Here is a 19,244-nt window from a genome sequence, read left to right on the forward strand (position 1 = left end):
ACGTTATTGTTTCGGTGAAATGAATTTCTACAATGGCGGACGTAGACAAAATACTGTTACTGTTAATTTTACTCTCTGCAGTGTTTAAATGCTTACATATACACACAGTTACTGTCCCTCCACACATACGACTCAGTTCTGCTTCTATGCGCCATCTTTGTTTACTCCCACCCAGACTTATTGACTTTAGAATTTAGAATTTAGAATATTCTTTATTGTCATTGTCACAAGTACAATTAAATTGAAAGATGTCTCCGGTCAGTGCAACATCACGAAAGATAAATACTTAAAAACTATAATAGATATGATATAAAAGATAGAAATACATATAAAATACAGTGTTCTCATACAGTAAATACACCCAAGCAATCCAGGCCTAAGGCCCCATACAGACACTCAACATACGACCTAGTTGATATATCACTCAAACAATCAATCACTCAGTCAATTTGTTAGCGCATCCAACAAAACGTGTCTGAAAGCATTCCAACATCAAGGGCACAAATGACAACAGGGGCAATGAAAGTCATCTACTTTTAGTAGCATTGAGACATGATATTGCAATTGGGTAGAAACTGTGTTTGAGTCTGTTAGTCCTTGTGTATGTTGTTCTATACCGTTTACCTGTAGGCAGCAGTTCGAACATGGAGTGTCCAGGGTGTGAGGTGTCCTTTATGATGTTATGGGCTCTTTTGAGGCAGCGGGAACTGTGTAGGTCTTTCAGTTTGAGGAGAGGGCAGCCGATTGTCCTTTGGGCAGCGTTGATTACTCCCTGGAGTGCTTTCCTCTGAGCCACTGTGCAGCTAGCGTACCATACGCCTATGCAGTACGTTAGTATGCTTTCGATGGAGACTTCTGATTGGCCAACATTTCTACACGGATAGGAATATAGCACCACCTGCTGCTGTGGCATGTTCCTAGCAGCGTTTTCCTTCGTTTTTGGCTTTTATGTGTGGACGGGATTTTTTTTATTAATGAAAACGGAAAATCTTCGTTTTCAAAAATACCCGTGTACGTGTGGATGTAGCCTCAGTGTAACTACCGCCTCTCCCCCCTCTTCCCAGCGTAAAGCACAAGGCTCACATGCTGAGTGAAGCGGGAAAAAAGTGTGAGAGAGAGGGTGAGAGAAAGAAAAAAAAAAAACCACGGCTCGCGTCGTTCACGTCAAAGATCTGGCTCTAATAGCCATTTCGTTTGCGACCGACCCATCACTAATAGCAACATTATACAACTGTAATAAGTTACGTGTGTGATATTTATATTTGTGCTTTCCTCAGGAGAACAATCTGAAATAGATGAAGACCTGGTCAGCATGGTGATTGAGGACTCCCAGCCATTTAGCACTGTGGAGGAAAGGAGGTGAAGTGTTTGCTATGTGCCAGGGAGCTGGGATATAACAACACCTCATCCATGCTTAGGCACTACAGAGCTTTGCATGAGAATAAGGGGAGCACCGATTGTGGAGCAAGACCAGGTGAGCCATCAAATGCAATGATAATATAGCATGCAGTAATGTTACTAAATGATATAACAATATTATACAGCTGTTATAAGTTACATGTGTGATATTTATATTTGTGCTTTGTCTTTATTGTGTTTCCTCAAGAGAACAATCTCCAATAGATGGAGACCTGGGCCCTGTTTCAGGAAGCCGGTTTAGTGGAAAAACTGAGTAAGTATACCCTGAGTTAACGAAAACTCTGGGTTTTCGGTTTCACAAAGCGAGTTCAGCTGCAGCCTGAGTGAGTCACTATGACGACACACTCCGTGAAGCTAACCTGCTCCCTAGCAGGTTTACTACAACTAACCCTGACTGTCTCCGCCCCTTTGTCGGAAACCTGACAGTAGGAAGTGTCGGACATGGCGTGTCCCTTCCTTGAAGAGCCAGTAGATCGTGAAGCCCAAATTCTCCGCAGAGCTCTCCGCCGGGAGAGAGTGATCAGAGCGCGTTTGGACATTTTATCATTTCCTGATGATTTTCTGTGTGAACGTTACCGTTTCTCAGCACAATCTATAAGTTATTTGGATAACATCCTCAGGCCTAATATTGCTCATGTGACACATCGCGGACATGCTCTCAGTTCTGTACATATTATTTGTATTGCACTTCGGTTTTTTGCAAACGGGAGCTTTCTGTATAATATTGGTGACGCTGAGCACGTTTCCAAGGCTACCGTCTGTCGGGCAGTCAGGAATGTTACAGTTGCACTGAAACGTCTCCTGTACTCGTCTGTGGTGTTCCCCGGTCATAGACCCACAAGATTCATCAAAGAGGGATTCCACAAAATTGCAGGTAGCAGGATGAACGAAACTTAATTCATGATGTGGTGATACTTGAACTACTACTTAAATTTTACATTTATTCCCACGGTTCCCAGGCGTGATTGGCTGTACAGATGGCACTCACATTCCAATCATTGCTCCTTCAGTAAATGAAGGAGACTATGTGAACAGGAAGTCTTTCCACAGCATTAATGTACAGGTACATAGTTCCCGGTTGCATTTCAAACTAACAAATTATTTCATTATAGTAATTGTAACCCATATCAACTACTCCCTGTCACATGACCCACGTCAGCTGATTTGAGGTCCCTCTTCTGATTGGCTCCTTCCATGTCGCGGCAACTCTGAAAACCGGCTGTGGAGGGATACTTCCGGGTTCGACTCCTGCTGTGGCTGTGAGCTTATGGCATTTAGAACGGTGTTGGAAAACAAAGCGTTTTCTCCCCTCAATTCATCTTTAAACTTTAAACTCAGCGGTAAGTGTCCTTAATATCTTTCAACCTTTGGTTGTCAGTAACCAGCCGATCGTTTTCGCGATTAGAAAATGACTTTGTGCGGCAGCGCTCCCACCGCAAGCAGAACTCCGGTTCAAAAACCGCTGTTTTTGAACACTTTTATTTACTTAAGCATGTTAATGGGCTTACTTTGAAACAAAGTGCGATTGAAAGATTATTGTTATGTGTTGCCTTGAATTCGGCTATGCTGTCTGTTAGACAGTTGTTTTCCTTTATTGTTGTTTTTGTATTGTTTGTAGCGAACGCTACTGGACTGTATAGATTAAGCTACGTAGCTAAGATGATTAATGATTTAACTGTTGTACATGGATTGATGATGATTTATGGTTTGCATTGTTACCTAGACATGCAGAAGAATATACTTGTTTACCGGTAAACTGAATTGAACTTGATGTGCTAATGGACATTTTTCTGACCTACAGGTCAGGTTTTTTTTCCCTCTTTGAATTGATCTTCTTCATATTGAAGTGGCGAGCCGGTAGGACCATTCTTTCTTTTCCCCCACTTAGCCGTCTTTGGATTACGGACATATTTCCCCCTTGTATGAAGCTGGACCCTAAGGAGGAATACCTTAAAAGTGAACTTTAAAAAGAAAAGGACCAAAAAAAAAGGACTCTTAGCAAAAGGACTCTTGCACAGAAAAATCACAGCACTGATTTATTATTTAATTGTGGACATTTACGTTGTGTGTTGTGTTAATTATTTTGTTCCATTTCCCCTTTCCCCTATTTATTTAATATATTTTTTGGTACAAGACATTGCAGTTTTTGGTCTCATCATTCACACCATCTGGGCTCCATAAAGAACTATTTCTTCTGCGCGTCAGTCAGTAAATTCATCCATTGACATAAACTAGTCCTTAAATAACTTAGCGTTACACGTGGCGAACCAGCCAGGAGCAGAACCAAAGACATCCTGGTAATAACAGATCACTTTACCAAGTACGCTGTCGCTGTCCCCACTCCAAACCAAAAAGCAAAGACTGTCGCCAAATGTCTCTGGGACAGTTTTCTGGTTCATTATGGTATCCCAGAAAAGCTCCATAGTGATCAAGGACGAGACTTTGAGTCACGCACAATAAAAGAACTCTGCAAAATGGCTGGAATTCACAAAATAAGAACTACACCATACCATCCACGAGGAAATCCAGTCGAGCGCTTTAACAGAACACTCCTGAATATGCTCGGAACACTCACCACAGAAGAGAAAACTCACTGGAAAGATTTTGTTAAGCCCTTGGTCCACGCATACAACTGCACCCGGAGTGATGTTACTGGCTACTCACCCTATGAGCTCATGTTTGGTCGACAACCTCGCCTCCCGATTGACCTGGTCTTTGGACTGCCTGTGGACGGCAATCAACTGACTCATTCGCAATATGTCCAGAACCTGAAGTCAAATCTAGAAAAGAGCTACAAAATTGCCATTGGCAATGCGGAGAAGCTCATGGAAAGAAACAAGAGCCGTTTCGACCAACATATCACCCCCTCTGAACTGGACGTTGGTGACAGGGTGCTGGTACGTAATGTGAAACTCCGAGGCAAACACAAAATCGCAGACAAATGGGAACCAGACATCTACGTGGTGGTAAAAAGAGCAGAAAATCTTCCAGTGTACACTGTCCGACCGGAGAACAAATCCAAACCGATTCGTACTCTACACAGAGATCTCCTATTACCATGTGGATTTTTGCCGCATTCCACTCGAACCAACCGAACAACTGTAAAACCAACCAGGAAGCAGTCATTCAACCCTTCTGACGAGGACTGTGCACAACCTCAGTCAGACGATGAGGATGAAATGATACCGCATCAATGGTATGATCCTGTATCAGAGCCTCTGCAATTCACCACTGTCCACAATCTGCCAGAACCGTCATCCGCCATTCCAGCCACTGAACCTTTACCATCTGATACACCAGTCTGTGAACCTGCTACGCTCCCTTTGCCTCCTCTTGAGCCAGCAGAGAGCGAAACCCCTGACTCAGAAACCCCTGTTAAGGAGGAAGCTCCTGATACTGTGGAATCAGAGGACAGTCTGTCCTCTGCTGAACCTACCAATGTTGAATTGCGGACTGAGTCCAGTATGTCCTCTGCTGCTGATCTACCATCTAACTCTGACACCTCCAGCTCTGAACTAGAACCTCTGAGAACATCAACTCGGACCAGGAAACCTCCGGACCGGTTACAATACTCTACGCTTGGTCAGCCCATCTTGAAGAGTATTCAGGCACTAGTCCATGGCTTAACCACTGCCTTTACTCATGCACTGGAGGATGAAGGGGACCATCTGCTTACTGCCACTGAACAACCTGTCATCCGGACCCAACCACCATGTACAGGGACGTACATGAGATTGAGGGGGGAACCTGTAACCCATATCAACTACTCCCTGTCACATGACCCACGTCAGCTGATTTGAGGTCCCTCTTCTGATTGGCTCCTTCCATGTCGCGGCAACTCTGAAAACCGGCTGTGGAGGGATACTTCCGGGTTCGACTCCTGCTGTGGCTGTGAGCTTATGGCATTTAGAACGGTGTTGGAAAACAAAGCGTTTTCTCCCCTCAATTCATCTTTAAACTTTAAACTCAGCGGTAAGTGTCCTTAATATCTTTCAACCTTTGGTTGTCAGTAACCAGCCGATCGTTTTCGCGATTAGAAAATGACTTTGTGCGGCAGCGCTCCCACCGCAAGCAGAACTCCGGTTCAAAAACCGCTGTTTTTGAACACTTTTATTTACTTAAGCATGTTAATGGGCTTACTTTGAAACAAAGTGCGATTGAAAGATTATTGTTATGTGTTGCCTTGAATTCGGCTATGCTGTCTGTTAGACAGTTGTTTTCCTTTATTGTTGTTTTTGTATTGTTTGTAGCGAACGCTACTGGACTGTATAGATTAAGCTACGTAGCTAAGATGATTAATGATTTAACTGTTGTACATGGATTGATGATGATTTATGGTTTGCATTGTTACCTAGACATGCAGAAGAATATACTTGTTTACCGGTAAACTGAATTGAACTTGATGTGCTAATGGACATTTTTCTGACCTACAGGTCAGGTTTTTTTTCCCTCTTTGAATTGATCTTCTTCATATTGAAGTGGCGAGCCGGTAGGACCATTCTTTCTTTTCCCCCACTTAGCCGTCTTTGGATTACGGACATATTTCCCCCTTGTATGAAGCTGGACCCTAAGGAGGAATACCTTAAAAGTGAACTTTAAAAAGAAAAGGACCAAAAAAAAAGGACTCTTAGCAAAAGGACTCTTGCACAGAAAAATCACAGCACTGATTTATTATTTAATTGTGGACATTTACGTTGTGTGTTGTGTTAATTATTTTGTTCCATTTCCCCTTTCCCCTATTTATTTAATATATTTTTTGGTACAAGACATTGCAGTTTTTGGTCTCATCATTCACACCATCTGGGCTCCATAAAGAACTATTTCTTCTGCGCGTCAGTCAGTAAATTCATCCATTGACATAAACTAGTCCTTAAATAACTTAGCGTTACATAATGGATGCTAATTTGTGTTCTCTGCACTGTGAAGATCATATGTGATGCTGCCAACATTATCACAAATGTGGAAGCCAAGTGGCCAGGCTCTGTCCATGACTCACAAATATTCCGTGAATGTACACTGAGCACAAAATTTGGACATGGTGAGTTGAAAATACTTTAAAATATATAAAGACCAATTGCTTCAGGGACATTTGAACTGAAGTGTACCCTTCTGTCTTAGGAGAGTTCACTGGCTACTTGCTTGGTGATAGGGGGTATCCATGTTTACCCTATTTGCTTACCCCTTACCCTGACCCTGAACCGGGCCCACAGCAGCGATATAATCTGGCTAATTGCAGGACAAGAGCCAGAATTGAAATGACTATCGGAATGCTTAAGGCCCGGTTCCAGTGCCTGCAAAGACTCAGGGTCACCCCAGAAAGGGCATGTGACATTATTGTGGCATGTGTGATTCTTCACAACATTGCCACAATTAGAGGAGAACACTGTCCTTCTGAACCAAACATCAGCAGTGATCCAAACCATGAACATCCTGACCCTCCCACGGACATACAAGATGGAAGTGCAGTCAGAGACACCATATGTCACAATCATTTCTTTTGACCCATCACCTCAACATGTTGAAAGAAGAATAAACAGATTTTTTGTTCAACTGGCTTTATTGGTCGCCTGTATTTCCTGTACACAAAGTATTAAAAGATGTAAACCTCATAAAGTGTCTCTGTTGCTTCCTCCTCCGTAACAGCTGTCAATGTTTCTTCATTATTTTCCTGTAGTAAAGAAATAAACAACATTGCTGTTCTACTGTAAACTCATATAATCTGTGGAGTATTACTCACAACTGCATGTTGGTCTGGCTCAACAGGAGGCTGCACCAGATGCAGTACACCACCACCATCAACTGATAGAATATGAGGTTTATACAGGTCACTTACAACTTACAAGGGACCAAATGGCAATTAACAAACATATAGCACTCAGCTTACACTTCATTGTCATTATGCTCTCAAAGACAACCAAGACTGAGGGAAGGCAAAATCAGTAGGAAAATAACTTCACTACAAAATAATCCATTATGGTAAAGAGTTTATCAGATGAATGAGTAGCACTGCAAAGGTGACTGTGAAGAAAGGATGTATGCACATCATGTATTATTTTGAATTTACCCCCTATGTAGGCACTTGTGTCTTGCGGGGTTATTGACTCAGAGGATGTCCCCGCAGAGATGCCTTCGGCCACAGGGCGCCCACTGTTTTGGCTGAGGGCCAACTGCTCAGCCTCTGTGAGTGGTGGTGGTGGTGGAGGACCCCCACCTGTTTTTCGGGCCTCCGCTTTTTTTCTGTTGGCTATAACGGGCCACATTTGAGCATACAGAGTAAGCAAATATGTACTTGTAATGTGCTCAGATAATTTCAATAAGTGCTTACAGAAAGAAAATTAATGTAGCCTCTAACTGCAATTGATTTACATGGGACAAACAGACCAAGCACTATGGCTCATAATACAATTACACCTTACCTGTTTGGACTATATTTTTATATTTCATTTTTACTTGCTGCCAGGCACGTTTGGGGCCTGTTGGGTTGCACCTGCGCTCACATCACATCACAAAATAAAATGTATAAAATAACAAATAAAATAACATATGATAAAATAACGTGTTAAATGGGTGGAAATCCCTAGATCAATGTTTATATTAACACTCACGCATTGACTCTGTCGGCTATGTTTTGCCATGCATGCTTTTGCAGCTGTGGCTGTGTTACTTTTTTCCGCGGAATTTGCATGTTATCGGCATATGCTGCCATCAGAATTTCGGCCTCAAGCGCTGTGAAATACATTGACCGCGCCTTCTTTCCCTCCGTCTCCATGGTGACTCGCTTAATCTGTGCTCCGCTTATCAGGGCTTTATGTATCCTCGTCCGCGCGCTTCACTTGGGGTTAAAGCAACTCCGCGTTGACTGAACTAATTGTTATCAGCCTTTCTGAAACCGAATATTCCGAGTTGGACAGTTCGGGGTTACTCAACCGTGAGTGTCGTTTTTCACTCTGAGTTTTCCAAACCGGCTTCCTGAAACAGGGCCCTGGTTAGCATGGTGATTGAGGACTCCCAGCCATTTAGCATTGTGGAGGACAAATGATTCAAAAGATTTGTTAAATCATTAAATCCTAGCTATTTTTTCCCCACTAAAAAGGTCATAAAAGAAGTGAAAATGTAGTTTTTACATAATTTAAATTGAACAGGCAGGACTGTGTAGCTGTTCATACCTCAACGTTACAAAAGCACAACTACTGTCCACACCCCAACCACACCTCACCTCACAGTAAATGATCATTTCCATTTTAAGCATTTCCAAATAATCATTTTCCATACTGCCAGTATAAATATACACAGTGTACTGCCATCACTACAATATAGATGTTTTACACACTCCTTTTGTTGTTGACATTTACAGGCTGTGTGCAAAAGGCCACACTCTTCAAATTCATGCCAACTAATATTTTTACGTCCAGTAGGTGTCCTACTAGAGCAAATGAAGCTTCAAGAAGCTTTGCGCTGGGATGAACCAATTGGATGAAAAGCTTCAGTGCTTCATGAAGTTTCATCTGCCCATCACTATCAATAACCTTTTAAATATAATTTGAAAGAAGCTGAAAGATACAATACCAAAAGTAGACCTGGAGTGTGTGGTACATTTTCCAACATATATGGGAGGAAAAGGTAAAAGGCAAAAACGCGGCTGTGTGCACGCAGGAGAAGGACCCAAACGCAAAATTCACCACACAGGAATTAAACTCAAAAAGCTGCTTTATTGCAGAACGGCACAAAAAATATAACAAAACTAAACTGAGACAAGGATAACTATCACACAGGGAAACACAGCCATGAGAGAGACTATGATACTGACAAAGAGAAACACAGGGGTTAAATATACTGGGGGATAACGAGGTAATGAGACAGAGAAGGAGAGCACAGCTGGGAGTAATCAGGCTGGACGAGACAAGGGAAGCAAAACTAGAAACACTGACATGAGACACGGACCTTCAAAGTAAAACAGGAAACACACTGAACTCTAGACATGTAAACTTAACAGCAACTGGGGAGACAGAACATAGGGACCTGAAACATGGTACAGAAAGGCACAGTAGACATAACATGGAACACAGGGAAGCCATATTACAAAACCTAAGAAATAAACCTATGATAACCATAACTGAAAACCTAGGGAAATAACAAACACAGTACAACAAAGGACTCAAAACATAACCCATAATATAAAAAACACAAGAACAGAAAGACTCAGAACCGTGACAGCAAAATATTATCATAACAATAACTCTGAATATGCTAGAGTTTGCTCCCAGCCACTAAAGTTCAATTGAAGTTAACTTTACAGATACGAGAACAGCCAGAATCATTGCAGCTGATATCCTGATCAAATTTGAAGTCAGGTAAGGTTTGGGGCTCTCATGGACCTATTTATGGCTGATATTTTTATAGTTATCAACCATCAAAGCAAAAGCAGAAGGACAGTGTCAAAGCTTTTAAAAGAGACACTGCAGAACAAAAACAAGAGACCAGAGCCTATCAGGGAAAACTAGTGAGTGGACCTCTGATTAAAGACTTTCTACCAAACTACAACTGCAGCTGAACAAATGAGCTGTTGGTGGAACTTTACACTCTGAAATATTGAAAGGTTCAAAGGATGAGACAGCTCAGCACAGCATGTTATTAACTTCACACATGAAGTGGTTCAGTCCAGTCAGTCTTCAGTTTTGCAGCCACCGTCCACATCCTGCTTCTTTGACTGGTCGTCACGGTAACTCTGGACTTTCCTCCAACGAATCCTGAAGTCTGTCAGTCCTTCTGACAGCATGAGGCCTGACAGCTGGACAAAATGTGCAGATGATGAAAAACATGAAGCATAGTTTGAACTTGTGTCAAGTTTGTGTTGGTGACTGAACTGCTGACCTGCTGTGAAACCTGCTGCTGGATCTCTGTGCTGTGCATGTCTGCCTCTGACTGAAGCTTCATTTTCACCACTGTTTGCTTTGTCACTGCTAAAAATGAACCACATATAACAACACAAACATTAGTGTTTTACATGATGACAGGATCTTACAGTGTTTGCCTTCTGGACCTCACCTGTGAAACAGAAAAAACTGAATGTGGTGGTGCAGAGGCCATCTTCCCATGTCCCGGTCTTTAAATAAAATGCTCCACAGTACTCAGTGTGATAATAGTTTCTAGGCTCAAAACGCGCCCAGTTAGTGAATGTGGAGGTTGTGTTGTCAGACCAGAAGGCCCAGGGATCCCTGTAGAGACCAATCCACACATACTGAACCCCTGATCCATTCAAAGTGAGCGTGATGTTGGATTTCTCCTCTTTGCTTCTTATACTGGTCAGGTCTGTGTGGTATGTCCTGCAGTACGACTGAGCCGCTGACCAGGAGCGGCTCTCCTTCACTAAGATGTAACTTGTGTTTTTGGCTACGAAAAAGGATGAATTGAAACACACATTCTGAATCTCATAAAATTGTAGGGATATCAAGGGCAACAAATCTTTTTCCTACCATTGTAACACAGGAAAGGGTAAGAATCTCCACAGGGTCTATCATCCATCTGTGTTTGTCCCTGAAGAGCCACACAGTATTCCCTTGCATTTACACAGTCTGGTTGACCGTTAGCCCAGATCAAAAATTCATGTGTACTGCCAACATAAAAAAGTTTTCCCTCCATGGACCACTTCCAGCTGTAAGGATCATCATAGAGCCCTATCCAAGCCCAAGTATTGGTCTTTGGTGAAATTGAAACAAGCAGTTGGTTGATGTCGCTGTTGTAAATGGTGACCAAGTCAGTGAAGTGTTCTCTGCAGTAACTCTGAGCTTCAGTCCAGGTCATCGGCTGGTTCACAAAGTGGTATTCTCTGGAGTGGGGAGGAAGAGTGGAAAGTCCTCCTGAGAAAAATAAAACAAAGGTTTTTTATAGTGGAAACTGGGCGAATCACTGAAAAAGACAAATTTACAAAAATAAAAATTACAACCATTTAAATAGTCATATTATATGGAGACTAACTAGAGGTGGGAAGTTACAAAGTAACTTACAAACATAAAAGATAGTTCTGTGCTGTGTTTATCACCAGGGCTTACGCCACACAAGCAGATGAAAGAGGTAAAAACATGTAGTTTATATTGGGGATAGATGATGAATGGGAGGGAGAGCCTTCAGCTTTCAGGCCCCTCTTCTGTGGAACCAGCTTTCAGTTTGGATTCAGGAGACAGACACTATCTCTACTTTTAAGATTAGGTTTCAACCTTTACTTTCCTTGAAAGATGGCCGCCTCTCCCTGATCCTGGTTCTGTTGGAGTTAAAAAATTTAGTTTTCCAACCCCTACTGTTGCCAAATTGCTTGCTCATTCATAGAGAGTCATATGATTGTTGGGTTCTTGTCACAAATTTGTTACAATGTATTATTGTAGGGTCTACCCTACAATATAAAGCTACAATGTTTCAGTAAAGAGTGACTTGTACTTCTGGCCCGTTAAGCAACGGTTTAACACATTTCACTGCAAACTATAAAAGGAATCTGGATTTAAATAGAACATTGTGTTGAATTAAGTGTAGGAAGCACTAGTATACAGTGTCTATGGAACAAATCTCCTTCAACGTTCACAATGACCAAAGTGAGGACTACAGGCATTTCTCTCAGTCAGCTGATTGTGTTTAGGGAAAAAAGCAGCTAAATACACTGAGACTGCTCCACGTTGCTAGTGAGTTAACTTTGGATGTCTGTAGGTTTTGTCAAACTTGGAGTGAACAAAAGCAGCAAAACAGTAAAAGATGCAGACAGTGAAATTCTGATTTATTTCATGAATACAATGAAACATTTTACAGTCAACAGAAGAAAGTAGCATATATGATAAATGGATACTACAACATAACACGGACAGTGAGAAGTAAAACTCATCGTCTTACCAGATGCTATATTCTTTAAACCTAAAATAAACCACTGAAATTAGAGTTTAGTGTTGTGAGTCATCTATTAAAAACATTAGGTTCTTGTTTCACAATGTGCATGAACTCAAAAGTTTCATATTTATAAACTATCGAAAAGAATACTGTCACGATCCTGGGTCTTTTGACCCAGCGTTTTGAGTTTTAGTTTATGTTTAAACCCTTCAGGTTTTCTAAGTTCATTTTTTATTATGCCTAGGTTGTTATAATTCTTTGTTATTAGATTCCCCTTGTGTCTTCCACCCATGTTAAGTGTCCCTTGCACTTCATGTGTTTCATGTCTGTGTCTTACGTTGTAGTTCAGGTAGTCATGTCTGCGTCTTATGTTTCCTGTTTTATTTTGAAGAGGTCTGGTGTTCCTGTGTTCATCGTGTTTAGTTTTACTCTTCCACTGTGACGTCGTTATGTTCATGTGTGTCAGCTGTCCCCCATGTGTTCCCACTTCTCTCATTAGCCTCCTGTGTGTATTTAGTCTGTGCGTTCTCATTCAGTCTTTGTTGGATCGTCTGTGTTGTTCCCGTGCCAAGTCCTGCGTTCAGGTTTTCATATATATATATATATATATATATATATATATATATATATGCATGCCCATCATCATTGCCATGTTTAGTAGTGATGGCCAAATGAAGCTTTCTGAAGTACTGAAGCTTGTATTGAAAAATAGTTCACTACTCGAAGCTTTTCAACACAGTCCTCTCTGGTGACATCTGGTGGCCAAAAATATGAAGAGCAACTTGAATCCACAAAATAAAACCGCTTCATTATGATTGCTCACTCTACAGAGTGGAATTCTGTCTGATATTGGGCCTCCATTGTGTTGCTTTGAACGTGTATTCTTTGGTGGTTAAAAAAATGTGGTTTATTTGTTTAATAAATAATTTTGACCAGTAAACTCTCCTTGTTCAAACATGCACCATGGTGTGGTCTTTCTTTGCTTGTGACTTATTGATGTTGGTAAATACAATAATTGAAAAATACCACATTACACAAAATATACATATAATAATGTACAACACATTATGGAGTATGCTTCTGCTCTGAGGTCCTGCCTCCTTGTACTTGTGCAATTAACCGCTAGACAGGTGTATTTATAAATAATATTATATTAGGGAAATTTTCCCAGACATATTTTTGACCTGGGGGTAGAATTGATTGTGAAATGGAAAGGAAAATGCTTATGAACTTGCAAATTAAAAACATGATGCATTTAAAGTAGCCCTTTTCCATTTTTATTTAAGAAGGGAATTTGTTCTAGTGTGCGATGACTGAACCTGTTCCTTTTTGTGGAGATAATTTCTCCTGCCTTAAGGGAAATCCCTTCACATGGAACAGAGGAGGCTGGAGTGCACAGAAACTGGTAGAGATGCAGTTTTACAGTCTACCTGGGCCCCACCAACTATCAGCTAAAGAGAATAAATAAATGAAATTGCTGCACATTTGGCAGACTAACATTTTCAGATTAATTAAACAATAAAATATATATTTTTACAACATTACATGTAAAGAGTAAAGTGGAAGTTTTTCTAAAGTTATTTAATGATATTTATATTATGGAAGCAGATTTTTGACATTTTACCTTTTTCCCGTTTTCAGATATAATAAACACGCACAAAACAAAAGCAAACGGCCAGAACACAAAGCTGGAAAACCCACCCGATTGACAAAAATCAACTCAATATTCTCCCACACAACAGATGTTAGAATGTCTGCACCTGGGTCCAGTCTTCAAACTCCACGCAGTTTGCCTCGGCAAACTGTGACAAATACATTTATTTCGATATATGAACTACACTTCTTGTAAAAGAAAAGCTGATTGGAAATGCATTCAAAAAAAGCTCCTGCCATGACCTTCCTTCTGCAAGCACACACTCACATAGTAGCACATGCAGCATCTCACTCACACATGCACACACACATGTCACGTTTTAAGCGCGGTTTGAATAATCAGCGCTGACAGACATTTATGAAGCGCAGGCTATAACAGACATGCTTACCGTGTGAAAGGACCGCAGATGTCTTGGAGCAGAGCAACACGTTGTATTGTTGGTATTCTCTTTTGCATAAACAACAACCGACTGTCAGAAACGCTCTGTCTGGGTAACAAAATCGGCTCCAACGCGCGCCCAGGCATCAACCGGTCTTTCCACCGGCTGGCTTGACCCTCAGCTTTCATGCTGGGATCTGCAGCACAACCTCGCACTGTCCCCTGGGGCACGGCAAAAGTTGTAAGTCCTAGTTTGTGTCTTCACTGCTCCCAGAGAAATAACAATTAAAGAAAGGGCTTCAACACGAATTGTCCACAAGCACGTTCATTTTCAGAAGTAAACAAAAAAACTTGCACCAGCCATACTGTTCATAGCCACAGGAGAGAAAGCTGAAAACTTCCCAGAAACTGAAATTGTAATAAATTGATCAAGCTAAAGCTGCCTCTACATCATTTTGGAAAGTTCCCGAGCCTTTATAGCCAAACAAACTCTGTGCGAGACAAATAATATGTAGAATTAAACATCTACAGTTTATTGAGACACACAGGTCAGTACCTCGCTATTGTCTCTAAACATTAAGATCCATAAAAAAATCAGTTTTATCAACAGAGGACACATGAAAGGAGCAAAGCTAACAGTTCTGAAGAGCGGTGCACGCTCTCATTTCACAAGTTGGCCTACATTTTCCAGAAAGACGACACAGTGAAAACCTGTAAAAATACTGAATTTAAAAAAAAGGTTCACACTATGTTTCACCAAGTTAAAAACAAATCCAGCGAAGCTGCTTCTAACACAAACAGTTATCTTTCAGATCAATGGCTAAAGAGCACCATTAAAAAAATTTGATCCTGCATTTACAAAAGTAATTCCTGTTTGTATAAATTCACACTGAAAATATCACTTTATAAAACAGATAAATCTAATTAAAATGCGCCCCCCAATACTTACTCTCCCCACTCCACCGCTCTGTCTCTATCTCCCTTTCTGCTGTTCGTGTTGTGTTGATTGGAAACACGCCTGAGCTATATGGTAATGTTCAATCATATGTTACATGCAGCAAGCCTTTTTCTCCAGTCAATAGCATGAGGGAGAGATATTGCGGGAGTTTTCTTCGGCTCTGATGGCCTCGATTGAGCAAGTAAAACAGTGTGCACCTGATGTTAAGGCTAAGCTTGTGCACACTTTCAGTGGCTGCGGCAGTGGCTAGGTGGGAACACCCTCGCCAAGTGTCTAAGCTGCGGTTGTTTAGTTACTACGAGCACTTTGTACGGTGGTTTGCCATGTTGGCTGTTCCCCTACATAAATTGATGGCTTACTTGGCTGGCAAGTAGGTCAAAGTGGGGATCAGGAGAGGTCGTGAGCACTCCCTGGACATGCGAGCATGAAGAGAGTTTTGAGGTCCTAAAGTTAAAGTTGGTATCTGCTCCTGTATTGGAGTACTCAGACTTCAAACGTCTTTTCATTTTAGAGATTGACGGCAACCACAGTGGCTTCCTGATACAACTCTCCCCTTTAATCTGGGCTTGGAACCAGCACTAGCAATACCTCGCGATGCGGTTAATATCAGTACTAATTAGAATGAGGAGAAAAACAACTAGAAAAAGAAACATATTGATCCCTAATGATGCAGCTGAAGGATGAAGTTTGTTAGATTTAATATTACAGAAAAAACTGCAAAGATTTTCAATAAATCAAAGATATAAATGTGAAAAAATAAAGAACTTATATTTAAAATGAATGCAGGTATTGCGGTATGAGAAAATAAAGATTTTCTCTGTCTGTGTGTTAGATGTGTTAATAAATATCTAATTTAAAAAAATTAACATGCAATCTGATTACCCAAATAACATCAGTTTTTTTCCCCATTATGATCATGGGTTATAATTCAAATGTTTAAAATATTAATATTACTGACCTGAGAGCAGCAGGATGAGCAGTAAACAGGTTTCTTCCATTCTGGGCATCTGTACAACAGATATAGTCATCATGATTATTATTGTACCATAATTATTATCACCCATTCTTGTCATTTAAGATTCATTAAAAACTAAAAAAACTGCTGGACATTATGAACAATGCCAGGCATCCTCTGCACACGGCCATTAACAACCAGAAGAGTCTGTTCAGTGACAGGTTGCTTCTCCCCAAGACAAGAACTAACAGACTTAAAAACTCTTTTGTCCCACACGCCATCAGACTGTTTAACTCCTCTCTGGAGGGGAGAGGGAGGGGAGACAGGAGGACAAAGGAGGGGGGAACAACTAAGCTGTAGTGCCTCTTCACCTCACTGTGCAATACCTTTTGTTAATAGTCAACGGTGCAATAGACTCCATACTTGAAATGTGCAATTCACTTGTATTTTTATTTTTATTCCTATTTATTCTATTTATCCCCTTCGTATATTTTATTTATATATGTCTCTGCATTTATATGTGTGTGTGTGTGTGTGTGTGTGTGTATATATATATAATATTCTGTAACTGTAACTTCTGTCGGTGCTGTGCTTTTGGAAACCGAATGTCCCAGAGGAACCCACCCGAGGGATTAATAAAGTTTTATCTTATCTTATCATTATCTCCAGTAAAACAAGGTAATGTATAATAGGTTTCTTAGTACATCTTCTTTGGCATCCTCTTAGCTTGACATTGTTATTTAAATGGTCTGTACTTGTATAGCACTTAAAAAAAAAAAGAAAAAAAAAAAAAAAGGTTTCTTAGTACATAGTTTGGTGCGCATGTCTACAATAATTACATGCAATATTTTTTGAATATTTAAAATCTATAATCTGTAGATCTATAGTCTTGACACAATTGGACACCCAAAGCCTGTCTATTTCAAAATGTTTAAATCAGAGTGATAAATTAATGACGACTTACCTGACAACTTATCTTTTCATCTGCTGACTGAAGCTGATGTTCAAAGAGGTTTTTCTTTGTTCTTCACACATATTTTACTGTCAAATTAGGACACGTGTACGGAGTGAACTTCATGCAGAATTTGTGTGTCCCTAACTGATGAATTTAAAACAAAAATACAAGTTTACTTTCTGACAGTAGAGAATGAGACACCTTTCCTGGCCTAAGGACGGTGAATCTTATTTTATCTCTTTAATATTGCTTCTATTTTTTCTGCAGGAATGTACAATGTAATAGATATATTGACTTTGTAGGGTCATGTGACCCTACCAAAGTTCCTTTGAAACAAAAATGATAGGCCTCAGGGCTTAATGAAACATGTGAAGGTGACCAAAAGGTGACTCCGTCTCACCAAAATGCAAATCATTAGGAAAATCAAGTTAGTTGAATAGGAAACAAATGGAAATAAGCTTGTGCAGGTTCTGGGAACAGACAACAGAGGTGATGGTAACAAGGTGCTAGTGGCTTAACAAAATGTCATCTTTGAAGTATAGGGGCTGATTACACAGTAATAGATATAGTAATGTCTACATTAGAAGATTACCACTGTGTTAGCATTGTCAGTAAACTGGATGCAGTTACATTATCAGACTATGGCAATGGCTGCACCAAAGCCCCTGTAGAACCGTGTAATCCATTAACTATCAAATGCATGTATCCTCTGACAACTGAGTTTTTTTCCCTGCCGGATACACGATGGATGGGTGGCAGACCTGGAGGATCTTGTGCCTGGCGGGACTGTCTATCGAGGACGCTGAGGATATTTACCTATTCAGAACCATGATAACAGGGTTCTTGCTGATCGGAGCTGGCTTGGCCCTGACTTATCGGAGAAATAAGAGAGCGGAACCAGCTGTTCAAACCCCCCCTAAGCTGACCGCTGGAATTGAAGCGATGGGACGAGGCGCGGCCTCCCACACCGAACGCAGCATGGTCAACACCTTGGAGACGCTTACAGCTGCCGTGAAGACTCAAACTAACACCATTGAGCGTATGATGGGATACATCAGAGAGGGGCCTGCTCACAATAACACCCTTGAGCGGAAGTTGGATAACATCGCAGAACGGCTCACTGCAGCTGTGGGGTCTCAGAATCAAAAGAATGACAACACCACGGAACAGAAGTTTGATACCATCATGGGGAGGCTCGCAGCGCTCCAACGGGAAATCGAGGCCCCAGTGTCAGAGTGCTAAATTCACTGCTCGCATAAAGGAGAAATCAACAATATTCTACATTTGGACACCATGGCGCCAGCTGCTCAGGCCCAAGGCTGGAGCCTACCAAAACAACTCCCTGATAACGACTGTGTGATGACTATTCTTCCCATCCCATGAAGGACACCTGGATCGGCTGGAGGACTGTTTACTTAGCCTGATAGGCCGAAGGACACTGTCTCAGCTGAACTATGGACACGCACACACATACACTTACACTGATAAGCACGCACTCATCCCCCTCCCTTCCAAACGCCTTCGATGCTTGTTCCTGCGGGGGAAGACAGCAGGTCTGTGTGCCGCGCTGAAATGATAGCATGGTGCAGAACGACTGCTGTGTTCCTTCGGATTACCCCCCACCACCCTATCCATCCCCTGTGGCTTGTCATGTGCTCTGATGTTGTAATGTGGACATTAATGTGCTCTCTGTGCAGAGGAGTTTTTTTGTTTCCTGTTCTCATGCTGTCCTCCCATAGGTGCCCAGCGTGAGAAGAGGTCTCTTTTTTTCCTCTTGTACTTTTCCCATTGTTGTGTAATTTTTTCAGTGTTATTCTCACAACGCTGCCGATCTCCGACTGTATTCCCATGTGATGTCTTTGTTGTGTGTGTAAGTCGGGGGGGGGGGGGGGGGGGGTCCTATTCCTCTGTGGGGCAACCTGCATATGGCCAATAAAGCATTCATTCATTCATTCATTCATTCAGACCAAAAAGGCTAGGCAGCGCCTGTATCACCTACGACAACTGAGGAAGTTCAGAGTCTCTCCAAAGATCCTCATGATTTTCTATACGGGCA

At 41.4% G+C, this 19,244-nt stretch overlaps 1 protein-coding gene and 3 long non-coding RNA genes across 4 annotated transcripts; 3 read left to right on the forward strand and 1 right to left on the reverse strand.

Moving 5' to 3' along the window:
• The first annotated feature begins 2,635 nt into the window (after window positions 1-2,635).
• On the forward strand, window positions 2,636-3,554 carry LOC113016889 (uncharacterized). Its single transcript, XR_003271325.2, has 2 exons — window positions 2,636-2,759; window positions 3,221-3,554. It is a non-coding gene; the product is annotated as an uncharacterized LOC113016889 (long non-coding RNA).
• Window positions 3,555-4,802: 1,248 nt separating this feature from the next.
• LOC145422669 (uncharacterized) lies at window positions 4,803-6,186 on the forward strand. The gene is made up of 2 exons (XR_013903964.1): window positions 4,803-5,391; window positions 5,853-6,186. It is a non-coding gene; the product is annotated as an uncharacterized LOC145422669 (long non-coding RNA).
• Window positions 6,187-6,314: 128 nt separating this feature from the next.
• On the forward strand, window positions 6,315-6,974 carry LOC145422672 (uncharacterized). Its single transcript, XR_013903965.1, has 2 exons — window positions 6,315-6,457; window positions 6,538-6,974. It is a non-coding gene; the product is annotated as an uncharacterized LOC145422672 (long non-coding RNA).
• A 2,134-nt stretch (window positions 6,975-9,108) lies between these two features.
• LOC113019764 (putative C-type lectin domain family 20 member A) lies at window positions 9,109-17,364 on the reverse strand. Its single transcript, XM_080299259.1, has 6 exons — window positions 17,198-17,364; window positions 16,237-16,285; window positions 10,893-11,276; window positions 10,465-10,809; window positions 10,291-10,379; window positions 9,109-10,207 (listed from the first exon to the last, which is right to left on the reverse strand). Exons 2-6 carry the CDS (start codon window positions 16,283-16,285, stop codon window positions 10,082-10,084), a joined length of 993 nt encoding a protein of 330 aa, XP_080155385.1. The 5' UTR covers window positions 17,198-17,364; the 3' UTR covers window positions 9,109-10,081.
• Between the last annotated feature and the right edge of the window lie 1,880 nt (window positions 17,365-19,244).

The sequence above is a fragment of the Astatotilapia calliptera genome, chromosome 3 (genome assembly GCF_964374335.1).
Source record: "Astatotilapia calliptera chromosome 3, fAstCal68.1, whole genome shotgun sequence".
NCBI lineage: Eukaryota > Metazoa > Chordata > Actinopteri > Cichliformes > Cichlidae > Astatotilapia > Astatotilapia calliptera.

Excerpts from the sequence above, each read along its gene's own strand:
- LOC113019764 (XM_080299259.1), bottom strand. The coding sequence starts at position 16,285 with ATGCCCAGAATGGAAGAAACCTGTTTACTGCTCATCCTGCTGCTCTCA. Across the intron at positions 11,277-16,236 it reads GCTCATCCTGCTGCTCTCAG|GAGGACTTTCCACTCTTCCT; the intron begins GTCAGTAATATT and ends TATTTTTCTCAG. Across the intron at positions 10,208-10,290 it reads AGCAGCAGGTTTCACAGCAG|CTGTCAGGCCTCATGCTGTC; the intron begins GTCAGCAGTTCA and ends CATTTTGTCCAG.